The sequence below is a fragment of the Tetrao urogallus genome (genome assembly GCF_951394365.1).
Source record: "Tetrao urogallus genome assembly, chromosome: 9".
Taxonomy (NCBI): Eukaryota; Metazoa; Chordata; class Aves; order Galliformes; family Phasianidae; genus Tetrao; species Tetrao urogallus.
This window is the reverse complement of record NC_136822.1, coordinates 13,083,528-13,105,940: the sequence shown is the minus strand read 5'-3', so window position 1 is coordinate 13,105,940 and position 22,413 is coordinate 13,083,528. Positions and strand designations below refer to the sequence as shown.

At 47.1% G+C, this 22,413-nt stretch overlaps 1 protein-coding gene across 1 annotated transcript in view; it reads left to right on the top strand.

Moving 5' to 3' along the window:
- Positions 1-396: 396 nt before the first annotated feature.
- CCDC50 (coiled-coil domain containing 50) overlaps positions 397-22,413 on the top strand; it is a gene marked incomplete at both ends in the record, with an annotated part of 33,305 nt that continues 11,288 nt past the window's right edge. The window contains 4 exons of the mRNA XM_079539937.1: positions 397-445; positions 14,119-14,181; positions 15,504-15,633; positions 20,255-20,345. Coding sequence (XP_079396063.1) covers positions 397-445; positions 14,119-14,181; positions 15,504-15,633; positions 20,255-20,345 — 333 coding nt within the window. The remainder of the gene's footprint in view (positions 446-14,118; positions 14,182-15,503; positions 15,634-20,254; positions 20,346-22,413) is intronic.

Genomic DNA, 22,413 nt, shown 5'->3' with positions numbered 1-22,413 from the left:
AAGGAAACAAGGGAACAAAACAGAGGGAAATCGGGAAAAGGGGGGAGAAATGTGGATAATAGGGAGAAGTAAGGGAGAATAACGGAAAAGGAGGGAAAATCAGGGAAAACGGTCGGGGGGGGAAGGGAGAGGGAGATTGAAAGCAAAGGGAGAAGAAAGAAAAAGGGGAAAACAAAGACCAATCGGCGCGGCCAAACCCAAAGGGCAGCGGCCCGGAGCCGCCCGGCGCACAGCCCCGCCCCTCCCGCCCTCCCTGCCGCTTTCTGTCCCCTCCGCCGCGCCGTACGGCCGCTCGCTCCGGATCCCTCCGCGGGTAACTTCGCGCTGTGCGGCGGGGCGCGGGCGGCTCTGCCCTCAGCGTGGGGCCTGCCCGCCCCGCACGGCGGCTGCAGCAGCATGGCCGAGATCGGTATCGACCAGTCCAAGCTGCCCGGCGTCAAGGAAGGTACGGGCGCCGGGATGCGGGGAGCGCGTGCGTGCCGGCGGGCGAGGAGCGGTGCCCGGAGCCGCGATGGGGATGGGTGTGCGGGGCTCTGCCGCAATCCCGTTTTGTACTTTGCCCCGCACGTCCCTGCGGCTGGCGGAAGCCGGGGTGGAACGTGAAATTGTGGCGCCCGGTTTTAGCGTTGCTCGTTCTCAGTGCCTGCCTGCGTGTGCTTGCTCGAGAAAATGAATGCCGTTAACCCTTGCAGCGGGTCGGTTCGGTGGGATGACAGCCTTGTGAGGGCAGCCTGCACGTGGTTGGGCTGGCTCGGTTGCGTTCAGCGGGCTCCGGGTGAACCTGCGCTTGCGGTGAGAGACGCTGCGCCTCCGGGGGACCCCGGTTCGAGGCTGCTGTCCGCCCCACCTCGCTGGATGGGAGCGGTGCCCTGAGCAGCTCCGACCTGCACGGCCGCCGAGGCCCGAGTTGCTTTCTGCAGAGCCTCGGGCCCGTTCCGAGCTCTCAGTTCAGTGATATCATTTGTTTTTGTTGTGCGGAGTGTTGAAACCGAGGTATGGCCTGGTTTAGGTCTATTCATGCTCAGAGTGAATGCCAGCCAAGGGAAGAAATGCATCACCTTCCGTGCCTGGGGAAATATTTGTTCTTCTGATACAGAAATCACTGTTGATTCTTCTGGGGGAAAAAAAAAAAGAAAAAAAAAAAACAACCACAAAACGTTCCCTTTCTCCATTTTGGGCAAAGGTCAGCTCAGTCGTTCATTAACAGCATGGTTCCATGCTTTGTTGTGGTGTGAGGACTTTGTTCAGCTCCCTTTGGGGGGCTGTGTGGGTCCTTTCCCAGTGCTTCCCTTGGGACAGCCATGTGACGGTGCCATCCGGCTCTTCTCTTGTAGTCTTAAAGCTGTTTTACAGCCTGGTTGCTGCTGTGCAGTGCAGTGAAAATCCACCAGCTGCGGCCCGGTGCTTCCTTCTTGTGGTTACTTTCTTTCTTTCTTTCATTTTCAAAGCCACCTATATTAGCTGAAGGCTTGTCGTAGATGGGGCTTTGCTGGTGAAAGCTTGTTCATCCAGTCCGCTTTATTTGGTTTACTAGTATAAAATATACACTTAAAGCACTCATTTCCAGCATCAGCCAGACCTGGTGCAGCAGCCTGGTGTTATAACCTCTTTCCAGGCATGCCAAGTGCCTGCTCTGACCACTGTGGTTAGCAAAGCTCTTGTAAGGCGTTTGCTGAAGGCTTTGGTGGTGGCTGCAATATGTGGGTTGAGTGTCTCTGCTCTCCTCTCCAGTGTCTATGATGTTCTCTTTTCACAGAGTGGCTTTGGGTCTGTGTGTACTCGTCTGACCCTCCCTGGGGCATTGCTCAGCTGTCTGCACACAGATCTCTTACACTGGAGGTCTAATCTGTGAGTCTTTCAGGGACAAAAGAATCCTGGAAATATTATTTTAATTGGTTACTTGCAAAGCAAGCAACAAGCTGGCTTGAGCTCTGCTTGCACGTGTCTTTCATCTCTTGAGATCTGATGCATTACTAGAAGTGAGAATTGGCAGCCATCCTTCCCTGCAGAGATGAGAGCTGGGGCTGCAGAGCTCAGTGTTGGCCTGAGCCCTTCCAGAGGAAGAGGGGTCTGGGAGAGGGAAGGGCAGACCCAGCACCCTGGTCCTGCAGTGCACAGCTCTTCAGAATGGTGGAGAATTGCAGTGGATGAAGTTCTCATTTAGTACTATTTTTAATAGCATTAAGAAGAAAAAGAAGGGCAGTGTGTCTGCACCTGTCTGTAGAATCTATGCAGCCACGCTGCTGTCACTTAGGCTCCATTCTACTTATTCTACTTGCACCCTGAGAGCGCAGCAACAGTGCTCACTCTGACTTCTGCTCTTCCTTAAGCATTTGCTTTGACTTCCTGGAGCTTCTGATTCACACGTAAAGTGCTTCTGGTTGTTTCCCAAATGTGGTAGTAAAAGATGCGGTGCTGCTTTGGGTGAGGAGGAAGGGTTTGGAGCTTTATTTTTCCCCTTGTCGGGCAGCCCCAGGGGCAGGCAGCCTGTCTTTTTTTTTTTTTTTTTTTTTTTTTGCCTTATCACAAATGGAATAAGCTTGTGGTAAGCATCCATCTTCCTCTCAGCCACAGCACCTTCCCTCTGACCTCTGTGGCACTGCTGCAGGGTGAACCTTGTAATGCCAGACAGACAGTGTCCCGAGCAGCAGACTGCCTGATCTTATCAGCTTACCATTTCGGTGTCTGTGTGCTCTGCAGTAGGGCACTGCAAGGAGGAAACTTGATGTCTATCAGAACCCCCAGCGGGCTCAATGTTTTGAAGAGGTTCTGTGACGGATATGTGGGGGTGGGTTCCACGCTGGGGTTTTTCCAGGGGGGTGGTGGTGGGGGCTGTGCTCGTGTAGAAGGGTTGGATTCCAGCTGGATTAGTGTAATGGGGGCAAGTCTTGAGAGCAGCTGCTGATCAGCCAGGTCACCCTGCAGCCACCTGCACTGTGCCCCTTGGCTCCAGATGGTGTTTTTTTCATGAAGCATCATGTGCTGTGTCACAGTTTTTTGCTTGGTGACTTCCTCTGAGAAGCACTCTGAAAAATGCAGGCAAGCTGGATGGCTTGGGGGCAGCAAGGGTAGGGGCTGACGGGACATGAAAATGGGATTTTCTTTCTAGGTCATTGGTTCATGTCCAGCTCTTCTGAGTAATAGGAGGTCTGTTTTTCCAGCGTTCAGAAATTCAGTAGCTGGTGCTCATTTTGCTTCTGGTTAAATCTGGGTGAAAGTTTTATTGTTCATTCAGCTGTCCTGGGTCTGCAGCACTTGGCAGAGGAGGTGGGCAGGATTAGCATTTTGTGCTTGTGGCTCTGAGCAGGCAGGTCTGCCTCCTGCCATCCCTACCATCCTGTGCATTGCCCTCTGTGAGCTGCCATGAACAAAAAAAAAAAAAAAAAAAAAAAAAAAAAAAAAAAAAAAAAAAAAAAAAAAAAAAAAAAAAAAAAAAAAAGGAAAAAGCAGCCTTTGGCAGACAGGAGCTTCCAGACTTGTACTCATGCCTTCTGCAGGCATATGTTTTCTTAGCTACTGATGAGCAGAGAAGTGCTGGAGCTGGGATAAAGGAGGCATGGTCTGTTTTACCCATTGGCACTCTTGGAGGTGGCAGCGAGGGAGGAGGCTCTCCCCCATTGGCAGTACAAGACATTGCCACTGCTGCTGTCTGAGCAGTGACTTGTAGACAGCCTTGTGTTTACTGTGACCGTGGGCCTCTGCTTAATCTTTAATTTCCCATCAGAAAGCTCGTGCATGTCAGGACGTGGAGACAGCAGCTGTAAAGACCAGGGTGGGCCAGTAGTGCCCACGCTGGGGCCACACAAGGAAGCCCTGCCTGGGGAAGCGTGTCTCAGGGCTGTATGAAATGCCTCTGCTTTGCTGCAATAAGCCTTGTTTTCCTTTTTGCTCAGAGCCTTGTTTTCCTTCTTGCAGTTCAAATCAGTGTGATGATTTGTGGGACAAAGTGACATGTTCCCTCCCTGCTTCCTTGTCCCTGTCCCAGCATGTGTGCAGCTGGCTGCCTTCCACATACTTGCTGCTGCTCCTCTGCTTAGCGCTGGTTGAAAGGCCAAAAGACTGTGGAAAGATGACTGAGGAGTTGCTAAAACTGCCTTAAAACTTCAGAAATTTAGGGCTGCTGGGCACTTCCACCCAGGAAGGCAGAGCAGCCCTGTATCCTTACAAAGCTGGTAGTAAGCCAGCCACATGGAAGCATATTGATGGTTTTTTAAAATAAAAGCCTTTGCACCATCTCTTGGTCCATAAAAAAGACCCCACCCCACTCACTATAGGTTAGCCCTGTAAGCCATGGCACACTGCTGCTAGGAGAGCAGAGCACCTGTGCCTTTGGTGAGTGCTGTTCAGGACAGAAAGTGGCAGTGGTTAGCAGGTGATGTGTTCTTCTCTTTTCAGAGGAAGTTTAAAAAACTGTGCACAGAGTTTGTGTATGCATGTCTGTGTGGTTCTTCCTTCTCCCACATGTTCTCGTGAATCAGGAGTCTGTGGTTGGGGGAAAAGAGGAAGTGCTATGTGGGCTAATTATGTGATGTTCAGTTAGCGATGGCAAAGGGGCAAATACTTGAAGGCACTGTAAAATGAGTGCTATGAGTGCACGTTGCTTTGGCCACTTGTAACCAGACAGGACAGGAGGCTGCAGTGTGCCCCAGCAGCACTACCACATCACTGGGGTGAAGCAGTAGAGGATGGCAAGGAAAGACCTGGGAGCTTTCCAAGCCATCAGGGTGTTGGCTGTTTTTGTGGCACGTGGAGCTGCTGTTCACAGCTCTCTGCTCTCCTGCAGGCGTTGCAGCCGGCGCCAGGTTTCCGAAGGAAGTTGTGTTGGGAAGAGGCTGGGCTCTGCTGGGGTTATTTGCAGCGCCTGAGGGCCCTGTGTTCTCACTGCCTGGTGCTGCCAGGAGGGATGGGCAGCCCTGCCTCAGCCCTGCCTGCCTTCTTCAGATACCTTTTGCTTCGGGTCCTGATTTTAGTTGTCTGTTTTTTTCAGTCCCCAAGCTGGTGTGTATATTGTATCGTATAGAGGGGATTGACCTCCGTCCCCCTCGCCCCCTGCAAAGGAAAAGACTTACTTCTTGCTGTCCTTAAGCTAATTTTGAGTTCTTGGAGCATGACCACAAAGCAGCTTGTTTCAGGTTTGCACTGTGATCCTCATCTCTCTGCCCATCTGGCTCCAGAGGCCGGGACTGTATTCTTACCATCTTATCCTGCTGGTTTTGATCTTAGCTGCTCTAAGGGCAGGGTTCCAACTCAGGGCTCTGACAGGAAGGCAGACATGCGTTCTCGGTACTGCAGCTCTGCTGACTTGTGGCTCTTCTGGAGATAGCTGTGAAGGTCTGACTGATCTGAAGCCAGCTTTGGTACTTTGTGTTCTTCAGAGCTGACTAATGAACTTGGAGAACTTATGTGTGGGAAGTGAGGGGGGGAGAGCGCCCAAAAGGGGCTGGTGAATGGGGAAGTAAATAAATGAAAAATAATAAAAAGGAGTTGAAAATGAGGCAGAGCATCCTTTGCTGTTGTCCTTCCTATGAAGGAAGGCTGTCCTCAGAAAGCAGATCACAGAGCAGCTCATCCCGAGCACTGGCAGTGGCTGGGCAGGCGGCAGACAGGAGTGCTCCTTCCTAGGAAGAAGGGAGCTGATAGGAATCTGCAGGAGTCAGTTGGAAGTCATGCTGCAGTCAGCTCTGACACCTTCTGCTTGGAACGTAGCAGTTGGCTGGAGTGAGCCTGAGGGGCTGCCCTGAGGCCTGTCCTGCTGGAGCTTTGCTTCTTGCATATCTGATGTAATGAATAAAACCTGATTTGTCTGTGTATGTGTGCTGATGCTGCCATCAGTCTGGCTGTGGCTCTGGATTAGTACAAGCTTTGGAGCAGTCTCTGGTTTGGCTGCAGTCATCTGGGGACTGGAAAGAAAGTGATACTTCTCTTGCTCCTCCAAATGACTGCAAGCTCACTGGGGTGTGAAACCACACTGAGGGGTTTTAAGAGGAACTGGAACTCTTCTTGGTACTTGGCACCTTCTGTGAGAGCATCAGCTTTTAGCAGTCAGCCTTGCATGGAGTCCTCAAAGTGATGCATGAACTTGTACTGGAAAGGTGCTGAGAGCCTGGTCCTGGCCCCCTGCTCTCTTGCATTCTGCTGCATTATCTTTTAGGATTATGCTGGAGGAGAAGCTTGGGAGAGCTGACACTGAATTATCTTGGCTCCATCTCTGCGGAGCTGCTCTGTGAGTTTATTCATGACTGCCTGAAACGGAGGGTTTAAAATGTGGATGAAGCATCCTAGGGTGCTGTGGCTCCTGGGAGCTGTTTCAACCCATGGGGTGCAACCTGCCAGCCCTCCCCAGAGAAACTGCTGAACTGAGTGAGGGGTTTCAGCTTGTGCTGAGCAAAGAACAGAAGTTTTACCTATCTGGGAAATCAGTGTGTCCTTTCAACAATTGCGTAGTATAAAATTGTTTAAAATGCTGTAGTGAAAGCTACTTACCAGATCAAAGTAAAATAGGATGATTGCTGCTGAGATGACAGTGGGGGCAGGGAGTGTAAATAGCACAGATCCCTTGAGATGTGAGCTCCATGCCTGAGCAGTTTGCTGAGTGGGTGGCTGTTTTGAGTTGCGCGTGAAAGGAGACTTTTTTTGTTCCCTTACAGCGGTTTAAATGAGTGGTGTTGGACTTAAAACTAAAACTGCCATGACATCCTGTCTGCAGAAAAACGCACAACGAAAACCTCCAAAAAAGGACAGCATTGTATGATCCATAGGACACCACTCAGGGCATTCGTTACTTATAGCTTGTGGAGACATCTGTGAGCCAGGGAGTGTGGTCTCCTGGTAAAGGTAACTCCGCTCTCCTTTCCCCAACATGCACGCTGCTTCACCCCTAGGCAAAGTAGGGATAAAACACACTTGGAAGGGGCAGTGGTATTTGTTATGCAGTGCAGGCATTGGCTGCTTGGAAAATTTCTGTCCTGTTAGCTTTTCATGTTGCACATGTGCTGGCTGAGTCAATTGAAGTTGTGTCAGATGCTGGAGAGGAGGGCTGCAGAAGCGACTTCTGTTTTCATCCATAGTTAAAGATTAACTTCATTCACATACAAACTTAGCTGTGTTTTGAATATTGTGAATAATATTTGGTGGCCTGAGCTCTGCTGCTTGGCTCTGGCATAACAGTGGCCAAGCTACTGGCCAAGTCTGTGACTCTGGGGGCTGTATTTTCAAGCACATGTGTGAGCTTGAAGTGCTTAAACTCAGTGTATTCTGAAAACCAAAAACATGGTATTTAACATTCCTGACCTATGGATTATGTGTTAAGCTTGGCAGATAAGTGCTCGTATCTAGAAAGACTGAAGATGAAATAGGGTGGAATTATCCAACATTGAAAAAGATGTCTGTAATAAAAACAGTATGAGAGATTTCAGTCATTTTGGGGCATGGTCTGAAATGACCTTCTGAGGTCCCTTGTGGTGCTACTTTTTTGCAATCTTTGAGATTCTTCTTTGTCTATGCAAGCACGTCACCTCCTCTGTTGGAGTGCTCAGCAGATGCTATCTCTGCTTGAGGACTGCTCTAGAGTACAGTTCACAGGCGTGTTTACTGAAAAGACAGTGCCAAACTGGTGGGCTTAGAGAAGACATTTCCTGAAGGGAGAGCTGCTGATTTCTATTTCAAGGCAGGTTAACAAAATAGGCTTGTGTTCTGAGGATTTGGTTCCAAAATATATGCAAACTTCCATTGCAAAGCATAGGTTGGACAGGTGACAGCTTATTGTTGGGGAATGGTGCAGAGAGCACAAGGTTCTCATACCCTTGACCTTAAGGCATTATCTTTAGAGCAGCAAGGATAACCTCATTCCCAAACCCCAAGCTGCTTTTAGCTTCTGGGCCAGAACTGCCAATTAAAAAAAAATAAAACCAACAACAAACCACACTGGTGGTGGAGATATTTTGTGCTCTGTTTTAAGAGCAAAGCAGAGACTTTTCTGCTTGCTATCAGTGGGGGCTGCCCAGCTTCTTCATGCTTCCTTCCGCAGCCTGCCTGGTCCTGTCTATTTCTCAGGAGCCATCTTCTCCCTGTGTGAGGTTGATTTCCTTGGCACTGGTCGCCCATGGTGACCAGAGTCCCAGGAATGCTGCTGAGATGTGATGTGGATTAGCACAAGCTCAAGAATCTCTCAGTGCAATGGGAGAGGCAGGAAGGAAATGAGAAGCACTGAGGTCAGGCCATGTATCTCACAAAACAGGCGGTGCTGGAACTGCAGTCCCTCTGGAGCTGCCCCTGGTTTATCCCTTTCCCCAGCCAGGGCTGCTCGGCCAGGTCATCTTGGACTCAAGGAAATCTTGGAGCACTCACCTGGCTGATATAGTCCCTGTGGTGCCACTTGTTCTTTCTGATTTGCAGTTTTATTAACTCAGCATCTTTCCAAGATTGCTGGTTTGGAACAGGCTCTGCTTATTGCTCTCCAATTAATTTGTTAGCTCTCTAGGCCTGAAGAAGCAGCTTTAGCTGCTGAAACTTTTTTTTTTTCTTTTTTTTTTTTCTTCTTTTCCTGTGTCACTGTCTCCCCTTCCTGCTGTCCTTTGCTTCAGGATTCAGAAACTGCAGATGTTTGGAGCTAAGCATGACTCACACCTTCTCATTTATTTTGTGAACCATCCAGCACATGATGCTGAGGGGGAGAATGCAGGGAGTGGGAGGGGATGGGGAGCAAGGGATGGTTTTTTAAACCCCAAAAGGAAATGCTGGGAGTGTGCCTGTGTCGAGCTGGCAGGGCTCCCGGGACACATCAGAAGGCCAGCACCAACATGGAGCCCTTGGGCTGATGTCACATGGCGCGGCCCAGGCCGCCAGGCACAAGTGAGGTATGGCCTGCTGGAGGCCCTGCTCGCTCTGCTGCCCTTCCCTACCTCAGTCACACAGGATTGAGGCTGCCTTAGCTCCTCTGTTGTGGTTACCTCACTCCCTTTGAAGCAATTCAGTGTTAAAGTGCTGAGCTATGAGGCTGAGGTAATGCTGGAGGAAGCTGGTGCAGCAGGATAGACAGAGGAAAAGATTACTTTGTGAAATTTTGCCAAGTTGCTGCACCTAAGACAGGGCTTCAGCCGTGCTCACAAAAGCCCTGTGCCTCAGTGATGCTTTGAAAGGCACATTTTGGGGCTGAACTTCTAGCAGCAAGTGAGGCCTGTGCATGGGGCTTACAGGGAGACTCTTCTGGGTCCCTGCAGCAAACGAGCTCCCCATCGCATGCCACTGCGTGGGTTTTGTGGTGGGATCTGGTAGTGTTACTCAGAAGTTGGCTGAACATGAACCAGCACTGGCTCAGGTTTTGGCCCAGGTGGCCAAAAAGGCCAACAACATCCTGGCTTGTATCAGAAATGCTGCAACAAGCAGGAGGTGATCGTCCCTCTGTACTCTGCACTGGTGAGGCCGCATTTCGAGTACCGTATTCAGCTTTGGGTTCCTCACTGCAAGAAAGACACTGAGGCCCTGGAGCATGTCCAGAGAAGGGCAATGGAGTTGTGAAGGATCTGGAGCACAAATCATGGGGAGCAGCTGAGGGAAGTGTGGTTTTTCAGAGGAGAGGAGGCTCAGGGGAGGCCTTGTTGCTCTCTGCGACCTGAAAGGAGGTTGTGGTGAGGTGGGGATTGGCCTCTTCTCCCAAGTAGGGTGACAAATATGCCCTTAAACTGTGCTAGGGGAGGTTGAGGTTGGATATTAGGAAAAATTTCTTTGCAGAAGGAGTGGTGCTGCACTGGCACAGGCTGCCCAGTGGGGTGGTGGAGTCACTGTCCCTGGAGGTGTTGAAGAACTGTGCTGATATGGCGCTGAGAGACATGGTGGGCATGGCGTGATGGGTTGATGTCTGGACTAAATGATCTTAGTGGTCTTTTCCAACCTTAATAATTCCATGATATGATTCTGTGCTTCCTGCCATGCCTTAGCCATTGCTTTCTCTACTGGCATTCCTGTGCTGGCATCGCTTTTGTTCACAGCTGTGCCAGAAGTGCACATCCCAGCACACTCCCTGCTGTGACCCAGCAGATTGGTTTAATCAGCCTGGGGCAAACCTGTTGTCAGTGTTTCATGCTTTGCTGGACTTGCCGATTGCAGCTGCTCTGATTGTGCCCCTGCTGCTTGTTTGACTGCCTGATGGCTTGCAGCCAGGGCCTGGGGATGGGAAATTGAGTTAATTCTCAGCGGTGAACAAGCATCAATCTTACCTTTTCATTTCTTAGCCATGCAATTAGGGAATAGGTAAACAGATTGCTTATTCCACAGTGCAGAGCCTCTCAGAGAGGAGGAATTGTGGTTCTGTTGTCACTGGGGCCGTCCTATTTCTCAGCATGAACCCAGTGCCAGTAATGCCACATAATGAGCTGAGAATGAGGGCTCAGTGCTGCTGTAGCTTCATTTCGGACCACATCTATCCAATCTACATCTTCAGTAATTTCCTATCAGCCTTATTGTTGGATGCACCTTCAGGGAAGGAGAGAGTTGGTTTTTTTGGCCTTCCTGCAGCTGTCCTAGGCTCTGTGCCATGAACACTGGGTCCATCTTGAGGGAGCACTCGGCACTTGCCATCACTCCCAAATTTGCTGCAGGTGTCCCCATCTCCTGCCACTTGGCTGGCTGACAGCGCTCTGTTCCATTCATAATGGGATGTTCTCATCCTCCTTTGCGTGTTGTTCTCAGGCTGACAGAACTTGGGAATAATGTGCTCAGATGAGTTAGGGGCATTCAGTCCAGCCAAGTTTCAGGCAGTGATGAACATCTCCTTCTGCTCTGCCAACAACTTCAGCCTCATGGGGTGAAGTCTGTATGCTCCAGTTAGCCATTCATGGATTTAGGAGAACTGCCATCCATTAAAACAATAAAATAGGTAAAAAAAAATCCCTGTTGTGCTGTAGGAATGAAGCTCACTGGAGGAGGTGAGACTCTCTGTGGGCCTTGGTGCAAGACTGCTGGGAGAAGAGCAGGGGTGTTCTACCACAGGCCTTCTGCCTTTTTGCATGCACACCAAGTATATTTCTGTCACCATGATTTTTCCCACATGAGTAGCAAAGTGTAGCTGGGCGTGAGCAGAATGGAGCACAGAATCTAAAGTCCTTCTGTGCACGTGTGCCTCTCTGAGGAGGTGAGGATGGAGCAAAGGTCTGCCGGCACCTTCAGCGTCATGACCAACACGACAGCTTAAATGCCACGGGGAGCAGAAGGGAGTTCAGAAGGGCTGGGATGCAATTTCGTAATCTTTGCAGATGCTTCACATGTGCAGCTCTGGAAATGTTCGCCCTTGCTTCTGCGCTCCCTTGTTTTGCTTGTACAGCTGTTCAGGCATCTGTGCAATGAACTTGCTCACAGACCTACTGTGGTAAATACAGCGCTGTTTTCTCCTTCTAGTTTGTGGGTGGGATTTTTTTTTTTTTTTTTTTTTTTTCCCTGTTGTTGTTATCAAACCTCCAGGAGGAAGCGCTCTCAAAGATATGGTGAAAGCACAGCCCTGGATCTGGACAGGCTCTTTGTGGTGCTGCACTGAGATATCTCTGCTTAGCTCCAGCCTCTGAGCCAAAGGTACCTTTCCAGCAGGCTGGGTGATGCTGTGTGAGCCGGAGGTGGCTGACTCACCATCATTCTGTGAAACTAAATAGTGTTAGGGACCACAGAGTAAAGACTTTTTGGGGAACATCTGTCCCCATCCCATAAAAATGTGTTCCTGAATGCTTGACACCCTGAGCATGTTACCTGTGAGCAGCACTGCTGCCTGAAACAGCTGTGGTTGGTGGCTGGAGGAAGCATTTATTTATAGGAAAGGCCAACTGGAAGTGTTTCATTGCTAGTTAGCATTCAGTATCCTTACAATGCAATATCTTGTGCAATAAAAAGAAAGCCTTAATTGCACCATCCAGAACTGTACATGCTTAAAACGAGTCACTCTGGGATTGTTACCGTAATCACTGTCCTCATCTCCACCCTGCTGCTTGTCCCTCCTTCCCTGAAGCACTGCCTTTGACCTTGAAGGGAGGGCTGCTTGAAGTGCAGCCTTAACTTCAGTCTGTCATCTGCAAAATGCCCTCAAATGCACCAAGGCTTATCCTTGACACATTCAACAGGATTTTTGGTTAAAGTACTAACTTGGCTGCAGTCAGCTCTTCTAAAAACCTGTGAAGCCCTGTGGGTGCTGAGGAGCATCCTGATACATCTCAGCATGTGTCACTGTGAGACAAAGGGATTGCGGCTGCCTTTTCCTCCCCTTGCAGTGTTTTCTACCCTTTGTGGGGTTGGAAATGGTGTCTGCTCAGACTCTTCAATGAATGTGTTCCTAAGAAATTGCCCTTATAGCTTTCCTACATCCTGGGGGTCTTAGGCTCCCCTTGAAGTGGGAGCTCCATGGGCAGCAGTGCACGCTTTGTGTGTCTTTGCTCCCAAAGCAGCAGACGGTGCATGTGGCCCTGTCCCAGTAGGTGTGTGACTGTTTTACTGCTCCACTGCCTATCATAACAAGTTAAAAATAAACCCTTGTGTTTTCCCACAGTGTGGGCAGAGCATTCCTTTGAAAGCTCGAGAGTGAAAGTGATCGGCGTTTGTAAAAATATGCTCCTTTCAGACTGGTGCTCATCTTCTTCCTGTTTATTTGTCTCTGGGTCAGCACAGCTTCCAAAAAGAAGCTGAAAATTACCCGTGGTGGTAATGATGCGGGTGGTTGTTTTGGGTTGTCTTGGGTTGCAGGTCGACTTCTGGAGTCTGAGAACAGCTTGGTGGGAAGACAGAATCTTCCCCCTGAGAAAGGAGCGTGTGTCTTGGGGAGATGGGTTTCCACCAACATTTTCAATGGGAAATTTCAGCTCTTTTTCAACCCAATGACTCCCCTAAGTTTTGGCTCAAAAATTTCCATGGGAAAGTCTGTATTTTGTCTGAAGTCCATAGGTTAATTCAGGGGCAGTTTTCAACTGAACATGACTTGATAGCCCTTGTCTGGAGTACGCCCAGCAGGCTCGGGGCTAGGCAGCTGTTCACCAGCCCGAGGAGCTGAGCTGGGCATGGCTGAGGTATGTGCTGATGGAAGGAGCGAGAATGGTTTGAATGGGTATTGAATACTCATTCATGTGTCTAAGGGAAAAAGAAACCTTTTGTCATTTCTCATGATAAGCATGAAGATCGAGTTGCTTGTTTTTCAGAATTTCAAGGTCTACTTTTGGACTGTGTCCAGCCACTCCTATCGCAGGGCTGGGTAGATAATGTTTTCCTTTTGCACTTCCAAGTTAGGCTTATCTAAGTAGAAATTAGTTTCCTGTGATTCTTTTGGGCTTAGAGTCTCATAACTGTTGAGAGGGCATTGGATTTGAGATCTGTGTATTCTGCTTTTGCCCTACAATTTCCAAACTCCTTTTGGTGGAGGAGAGAGAGCAGCCCCAGGAACTGTCGTAAAACCCTGGCAAAGCTAATGGAGGCCCTCAGTAGTCTTAGGGAGTGCAGTGATGCCGAGCAAAGTGCTTCCTTGGAATGCACATTGTGCCAAGCACACCAAATGTCAGATTGCAGGTTTGAACCACTACGGGTTCTTGCTGCAGCCGTGTTCAAGCCACTGCAGTTTCAGTCACTTAACTTTCTGTGTTGGGTACTTGTGCACAATGTTCGCGTGCATTGCAAGTTGGATGAGTTTCTGGTGTGATTGCACAGCAATCAGTGCTGGTCCCAGTAACCACTTTTCATCCATGCTCAGGGTAAATACAGAGTTGTTATCAGCTTGTGATGACTTGAAGCCAGAGAGGTGTGTAGTGTAAAGGTGGGGCATGTTTGCAAAGCTGCCTGTATTGCAAACTTGGCTTCGTGCTGCTTTACGGGAGACAAGTGCAAGGGACGTAGCTTGGCATGAGGAATGCAGGCCATGTTCAAAGTCTGCATGGCAGGGGACAGAGGCTCTGGGAGTGAGCAGCCCAGGGGTGGGCATTCCAGGGCTGTGGAGCAGGACAGAGATGTGCCCTCTGAGTGCTGACTTTGTCTGGTTTGAGCAAGGCAGTGCTGCTTCAGAACCCAAGCATCTGTATTGATATTTTTTCTTTTTTCTTTTGTCTTTTTCCCCTTCCCTCCTCCTCATTGTCATTCTCATGGCTTTGTTTCCTCGTGCAGTGTGTCGAGACTTTGCTGTCCTGGAAGATCATACCTTGGCCCATAACTTGCAGGAACAAGAAAGTAAGTAGCAATATTTGGAACAAATTGAATCAAATGTATCCCTGGAGATAACTGTTTCTGTGTTGTTCTTATGTTGTCGGTTTACATTTTTTTGCTTAGAGCAATCCTCTCTGCTTTTGTTTTTTTAATTCTTTCTAATGGAGTATTGTTATCATCGCTGTATTTGCTGTCCTGTAACACTACTCTGTGTTCTACCCCAGCTTGTATTGCCCTCTAGAGATGGTTGCATTTCATGTATATAGTTTTCTCATTCCATTTATAGTGGAGTTTCTTTATGCTGATTATAATAAGATTGCATGTGGGAGTGCGCTTGAGGTTTTATTGCTGTGTGAGGCTGTTAGAAATGACTAGCATGCCTGGAAGCTTCCCGTTTTACAGGCTGACCTGAGAGCAGCCAGTAGAGGCCTGCTTACTGACTGATTTCAGAACTGCTAGTGCCTGCCTTCAGAACGGAGACTTCCTTTTAATTAAGACGTTTTGAGGCAAGGCAGCTGCATGCTTTAAAAAAGAGAGGGAAAAAAAAAGTACAGCCAGGAACTTACAAGTGGCTGGTGATTTCTATACAGGAAATGTTTGCTTTTCAGTCAGGGCTGAGGTGGCCTCTCTAATCTGTTTTGCTGCATGCCAGTCGCATTGGTATCTAGCAGTACTAGGTGCCAGTGCTGTTCCATTGGCTCTACTGAGCATGCAGCTTGCACTGAAGTGACTCTTACTGCTCGGACGTGAGACCACCGAACAAAAGCTGTAAGCTGCAGTTCTTACAGTCATCTTTTCTTGGAGGCATTATCCATGTATGGTAAAGGGCTCACTGTGGTGTTTAGTTGCTCTGTTGCTAAATATAAAGTTAGTGAGATTCTGGAACATATTACATAGGAAGGAAGAGGAGTTTCTCTCTTTGGATTTTCTTGAAAGTGAGTTAGGGAAGAATCCATAGAAATGGTTTACGTTCCACTCATTTTCATTGGCTTCTGATGGTTCTTTCCAGCCCCACTTTATTAATCTAGAGTAGTTTCCTGGGACCAGAAAATGAAATACAAAGCCTAAAAGTAAATCCCTACAAATCTGTATGCAATTAAGATATGCAGGCCTTGTTTTGGTAATAAATGTATATGCAGCCTTCTCAGTGTTGAAGTGAGGCAGTCTCAAGCTGCTGACATAATTTCAATTTGGGGCTTACCCACCTGTAGAGAAGTTAATGACATTACCCTGCAGAAAACTGTCTTCCTTTCTAGTCTGGAATCTCCCTCCCACTTCTTCATCTCATTCACACTGTGACATTCAGCAGGCTGATTTTTGGGGCTCTTGTCTGTGCTTATTTCCAGTTGAGCATCACTTGGCGACAAACATTCAGCGTAATCGTCTGGTGCAGCATGACTTGCAGGTGGCCAAGCAACTGCAAGAGGAGGAGGATCTGAAAGCACGTGCTCAAATCCAGAAACGCCAAAAAGACCTGTGAGTTTAGGATGGAGCTGTTCAAACGCTCATCCTGTTTGGTCAGAGTGCTGAAATGAGTTGCTTTGTTTCAAGTTGATGCACGGTACAGTGGGGTACAGGTTGATCAGCCTTTTGCTTTAGATATCTGTTGCTATAGAAGTATGGATATTATTCTCTAGCATGGGACAGGATGGGAGCAGATGGACCTAGGGTCTGCCTTGGCTTGGGCTCTGTTGGCTGAAAAGAAGCCTTCCTATTCTTCTGTTTGTTGGCAGAGAGGAGTAACTTGGCCATTTGCAATAGACTTGCCCCTGGCTGAAGTCTGAGAAAGAAGAATTTACACTACAGAAGTACACAGTGTTATAGTGAATTCCCTCTCTTGTGGAAATGGCAGATACTGGCCTACCTGTATTGTGCCTTATAAGTGCTTTTGAGGATTTTGGCTCCATATATGTTGGCTTTGCACTGTGCTGAACAGCTCACAGCCTGTATTTGTGCTTGTAGATGCTCCAGCGTGAAGCATGGTGGGAAGAGGAGCTGCTGTTTTGGGGCCACTTGGTGGAGATAGTAGTTGTGGACATGTGTTCTCTTGCAGTCACTTCTTGCAGCAGCTGCAGGAAGATTTTTAATGATTCAGTTTACTCTACAGTGTTGCTCAGAGCCCCTCTTATCTCATCTAAGCCACACTGTGGCTTGTGATTGGGATTTCTCTGTGCCGTGACTGTGGAGCAGGTATAGGAATAAGAAGTTATAGTGCAGAGAAAAACAAACTGGGACTTAACAGCCCAGAGTTAACTTTGATCTTACTCTTGTATTTTTTGCCTCTCACTTGCCATGCGTGAGAAGTAACGAATGGTTTGTGTGGCAGGGCTCAGTAAGATCACAATGATGAGAGGCAGCAACTTGCTTTCTAAAGGAGCTCCCTGGAAGGTCTGCAAAGCAGAATGCAGCGCAGCAGCTGGGAAATGCATCCTAGCTTGTCTTGCTCTGTGATGCCACCCGCCAGATACAGTCGGTGGTGAATCACAAACCCTGCGGGGTTCATCTGGCAGAGAGTGATGCAGTGGAAGAGCTCTGTGCTGCAGATGTGTGTGATACAGCTTCAAAGGAGCTGTTCATAAAAGATTTCAAGGCTGTGGCAAGTCAGCCACTATACTTAATGGTACTAGCACATGCAGACAGTATGTGTGCATCTCTGAAGTTTGTTTTATTTCAATAGCTTTGTTAGCAATTAGAGATGTGAGCCTGTAAATGGCAACTTAAAAATTAACTTTGTATGACAGAGATGATTCCTTTTTGCTACTTGCTGGGAACTGCAAACAATTTTACTGCTGTAGGACTTCACAAAATGGGATTTGCTAACTTTGTGAGCCAAGTTACAGGCAGAACTGCTGACGCAGAACATTGTGTCAGCAGCAGTTCTACTCCTGAAAGCCTGGGCTCTGCAAGAATAGTTTTCGTTGCTTTCGTTTTTTTTAAAAAAAAAAAAAAAAAAAAAAAAAAGTTGGAGGCTTCCTTTTGTAACTGGATCTGCGTCTTCCTTAATTCTCAGTACATTCCCACTGTCTCTTCGTTGTGCAAGATCAGTGAGTTCTGGCAACACAACGACCCCCACTGCTGCTGTGTGCTCTATGGCCTAGGACGGCCTGACCCTGCAAGGTGACAGAGGGGTGAAGAGGCTGAACTGGGTGGTCTCCTTAGAGACAAGAAGCATAACAAAAAAAGCTCTTCAAACTTAAGAGTTTTTTTTTTTTTTTTTTTTCCCCTGGAGATCTGAAAGGCAAAGAAAACATGTCTATTCTTGCTTATTCTTTCCCTTGAAGAATTCGGGGAAGCTCAGAACTCTGCTAGTACTCCTGCTTCTTTAAAAGCATCTCTCACATTTAGCCGAGCAGCCTGGATGCTGTCAAGCATAGTAGCAGGGCTGCTAAAATAACTGAAATACTGTAAAGAGATGCTCTTTCCTTGTTTTGTTCCCAGTGCCATAATGATTCTGTTACAGCTCCTTTGAACATTTCCCTTAAACCCTTTTGTTGTTTCTCATCTGGCAACAATTACTTGCTCCAGCCTGTGTGAATGGCAGCTTTCTAATCAGTGCCTTTATTTTTTTTATTGTTCTCTAAGCTGGTGTTTCCTTGACAGTAACACTGCTGGCTGTGTGGGCATGAAGGGCACCTCGGTGTGAGGTTTGGAGGTGGGGATGTTCATATTGCTCTGGCTGATTGCTGGAGACTAAAGCCATTGAATTCACAGTAAAGAAACTAGAGGACAAGCAATGCTGTCCAAGTTCTTTAACCTTTTTGCTTACGTTCAAGTCAAGTTGAAACACTGGCCTATGTTAAATAACTAATCAAGTCTCAGGATTTAATTACCACTGAGCATCAAGAAAAGACAAAATCCAATCCTTTGTCTCTGTTCAGTGGTTTTGAAAGAGCTTGATATGGAGTACCGCAGGATGCATGTCATCAGGAACAAGAAAGCACTTCTGCTTGTGCATTACTTTTGGTATTCTTTGTTGTGAATGGGGAGGCAGTGACCTTGTTGCCTTGGTTCTGGAAGACAGTTAGCTGTTTGTCTTGTGCTTGTCTGAGAAAGATGGATTTTAAGCATTCAGCAATTAGCTGGTGCCAGTGAACTCATCACCTTAGCTTTGTTTGCAGGTGTCAGGAGGGACTGCAGACTCAAACACATTGATGTGTTTGACCTTTCTAATTTATTTTCTTACATGAATCCGTGTAATCTGAGATTGGCCTCGTAAAAGATGTAGTATTTTATGCACACTGACAATATGCTTCTAGGGTTTGCATGTTCAGTTGTCTTTTTGCTTGGTACTGGTTTCCTGTTCCAGGTTTGCCAATATTCCCTTTTTATAGAGCAGGTTTACAAACTATGTTTGACCTGTGTGCTTCTAAATAGATTTCTCTGCTGTCAGGTGCAACACAAACATACACACTTGCCAGATACGAGTTCTCTTATAGGGATGAAAGAAACTGATGTCTGAAATTGTTTGCCCTATCAATAACTGCACACACAAATTCATGAGAGCCTTCTAGGATGTCTCTAGGCCTGGGTCGATTTATGAATGTGAGCAAATGTTTACAAACATGGTCCAGGAAAGGGAAGGAAACATCACATTGTGACGTGGACATGGGGTTCTTGTGTGTTTGGAGAAGGAAGAGGAAGCATGAATAACACACAGTACCCAACTGTAGATCTGTTTCTGAGGGGCAATTGACATAAATTAAAAAAAGCTTTTTTTTTCCTTTCATGTGTTTCGTGTTCCTTTTTTTATTTTTATCTCTGACAGATCAGATGTTTCTTGGTGACATTTCTCCTCTAATGCACTTCTTGCAGTGTCCCACCCTACGCCACCTAACCAACTCCTTGCACTTCTATTGTTCTTCATCTATAAAACAAGCCACTGTCATGCCATTGATTGCTCCAGCAATGCCAGTTCTCTCAGTTTTGCTGCATTTTAGTCTATTGCCTCCAAGTGTGCCAGGTCATTTAAACCCTGATCCTTCCTCAAGACAAGAACAGGTGCTCCAGCCTACCTTGTGCAGCTTTCATGTAGCTGAACCTGCTTCTCTTGAAATATTTGCCTGACTTCCATAATATGCTCTTGGTTGTCCTCCCATCACCTATCTGATCACTGCCAGCATATTCTTTGAAAGATTGTATCCTGATAAAGCAATCTCTGCCAGTTGCTATTCTCATTCCTGTCTCCTGTGCCTTACCTTTTAGCATTTGCAACTGCAGAGATACATTTAGATTGATAGATTTTATTTTTTCCTTTTTTCCTGTCATTTTTTTCCCCTCTGACCTGTTTGGAGCAGTCAGTGACTCAATTTCAACAGTCCTGAAAGAGAGAGCTCTTAATCTTCATTCTCAAATCCCCCAGCCCTGTTCTGGATTGTCCCAAAGAACCTTGGCTATCATTCAGGCCTGTTTGTTGGGCATCAGAGCTTGTAGCTGAGCACTGCACAATTCTTTCAGATGCTTTCTGCATGACATTCCACAAATACATCTTTCCTAGTCTATCCACCCAGATGAAACTCATGGAAGTATGACATTTCATGTCACAATTACTGTTTTTCTGTTCTCCAGTTAATATAGTCCTGTGTGGTGCTGTGATGATTGCTTCCCATCCCTCATTCTGATGCACACTGCTGTTTTTCCTACTGACTCTGCTTCTGCTTTTGCATCTCATCCCACCTCAGCAGCATTTCTCATTCAGAAATCCAGAAATGCTTGTATTAACCTTACCCCTAAACTCTTCCATTGGCACCACACATACAAGTGCTCCTCAGCAGCGTTAGACTGCTGTTTGCAGAGACTCCTATGTACTTCCTTGGCCTGCTTTATCTTATTGTTCCTATCTCCTTTCTTAGCAAACTGCCTATGAGTTTGTTTTCTCATCTTTGTACTTTGATCATGGAAGGTTTGGGATCGATTTTCTAAATCATTAAGTACAGGGAGTCCTGGTCTCTGGTGAGAATTCATGGGCTCTGCACTATTGCTGAGGAATAATAACTCTTCTGTGTGAATTGAATAGCTGCTTTTAGTTCTTTTTATCCCTCTTTCCAGACTGATGTCTATGATTTTAGGTACTTACGATCCTTGTTTCCTTCTCTTCTAGGGAACGGCAGGACTCAGAGATTGCTCAGGAAATACAAGTGAAGCTGGTTTTTGAAGCAGAGCAGCGACGCAGGCAAGAGGAAAAAGATGAGGTAACTTTGGAAGATGGCAGAGCTACTTTATCAGCCATTTTAGTGCAGGCATTTCTTGGTTATTAGCTGCAGAAGCCGCGTTGCCTGCTCTCAGTACTGATCTTCATGGATTATCAGCATGCACAGAGATTTCAGGGAGCCCTATTACACGTGTCAGATACATTTGTAGCCTGCGAGGGTTGATGCTAATGCCATGCTAACAAAGAGGGCAAATAATAGTAGGCCTTCCTGGGGTGTCCAGAAAGTCCTGGATTGGAGGAACATGTATATGAGCTTGGAGTGTGTCCCTGTATTTGATTGCAGGTAGGTCCCTGAGAAATTCAGGTAGTTTTACAGTGCTGAAGAGGCAGCTAGTGGCATTTTCTCTATGGGAAGCATTTAAACACAAGGCTATTTCTTGGAAGAGCTAGAACTAATTTGTCTTTAGCTAACTTCAGTTTGCTTGTTCAAGACTTCATTTGCTTCTAGTACCATTAAATCCAAACAAGTACAGAAAGACTGGCCAGAAAGATGGAGAAACATCCAAGAGGATCATGCAGTGGGAGAGAGAGGAGCACTGGCTAAAGGATTTATGCTGTAAATGTGACCATCTCTCTTATTTTCCTGACAAAAATGAAGGAGAAGCGAAGCTTCTGCTGACAGCAGTATTGCAGCTGCACAGGTTTAAGCAGAGGGCTTCTGGGATGTCAGCAGTCTGACAGCAAGTCCCTGCAACATCTCAAACTAGCCTACTGATTATCTTTGGATGCTGGGAGCAGTCTTCAGATGATTATAACTCAATGTGATGAGGAAAAGCCACAAATATTCCTTCTCTTCCTGTTGGTTCATAGGTAGTTCTGGAGTGTGGCTGAAGCAGATATGTGCTGGGTTAGGCTGCAGATAAATACTGAAGGTGAAGCAATACTGCCTGACTTTGCAATAGGAGGGCTTGAATCAGTCCTGCTGTCCTTCTATGGTCCCCAGTGTTACTTCTTTTGGGTGGGCTTCTGTGCTGATGTGGGGCTGTGCAGTGCCTAAGGGGTTTGTCGGGTGGCAGAGTGGGGATCCTGTCAGAACCACTCCTGTGGCCCTCAGTATTGTATCTGTTCACCTATCTTGCAAGAAATGCTGAATTATGCTGGTATTGGGCATGTGTCAGATTTGTCCTGAATTTGTCACACATGAAGGTATGTGGTATTTCCCAGTGTTCAGGCATATCCAGCCAGATGTGCAGGGTTTTAAAATAAAGTACCCAGTAATGGCACTAAGTTAATGGCTTATGCAAATTTGCAAGTCCTGAACTGTCTCAGTCGTTGGGATAATATGTTTAAGCCCATGCGTTTACAGACTTGCTCCTCTTGTTAGAGTTTAAACTTGCCAAAGGGAAATACTTTTTTTTTTTAGGAACGAGCCTGGTATCCTCAGGTCCTTAACAAAGCTTGTTGCCGTACAAATATGATCTGAATACTGAAATAATAATTGGTATTTGAACATTCATCCATTGCCCTCCAGTGCTTGCTTTGCTTTTGGAGAGTTTCAGCTCTGACTATGCATTTCACTGTTGTTTTTCCTACCTGTCATGTACATTCTGAGTGGACGCTTAGATGAATATCATCCAAGGGTAAGGCTGTCCAGCTGGTATCTTCCAGCTTCTCTTCCTAGCTTCAGATCAGGCCCCAAGTGAGGAAGCCCCAAAGAGCTATTGACTGTTGCTAGGCCTTGTTGCACCATTAGTCATCTTGAAGGAAAACCGATTAAGAAAATGGAGTGCTGCTCTTTGATTGCCTATCTACCAAATCAGCAACAAGATAAATGGCCTACAGTCCCCACTGCACTCCTGTGCTGTGTGTAGCTCTTCTTTCCTAACGTCCCATTTGATTTTTCTTTTCCTTCAACCTCTGTCAAATTGATGCATCTCTCTGCTTGTCATGCTATGAAACCTATAAATTAAATCCTGTTTGAAGCAAGTTCCAGTCTTGGTCTGGGAACTGCTTTCAGTCAGAAGTGCTGTCAGCTTGGGACAGTCTGTGCTGCTGTGTTTTTTCTTGGCTACCACTAGTTGTGTGAGCCTCAAAGGTGTTGTTGAAAG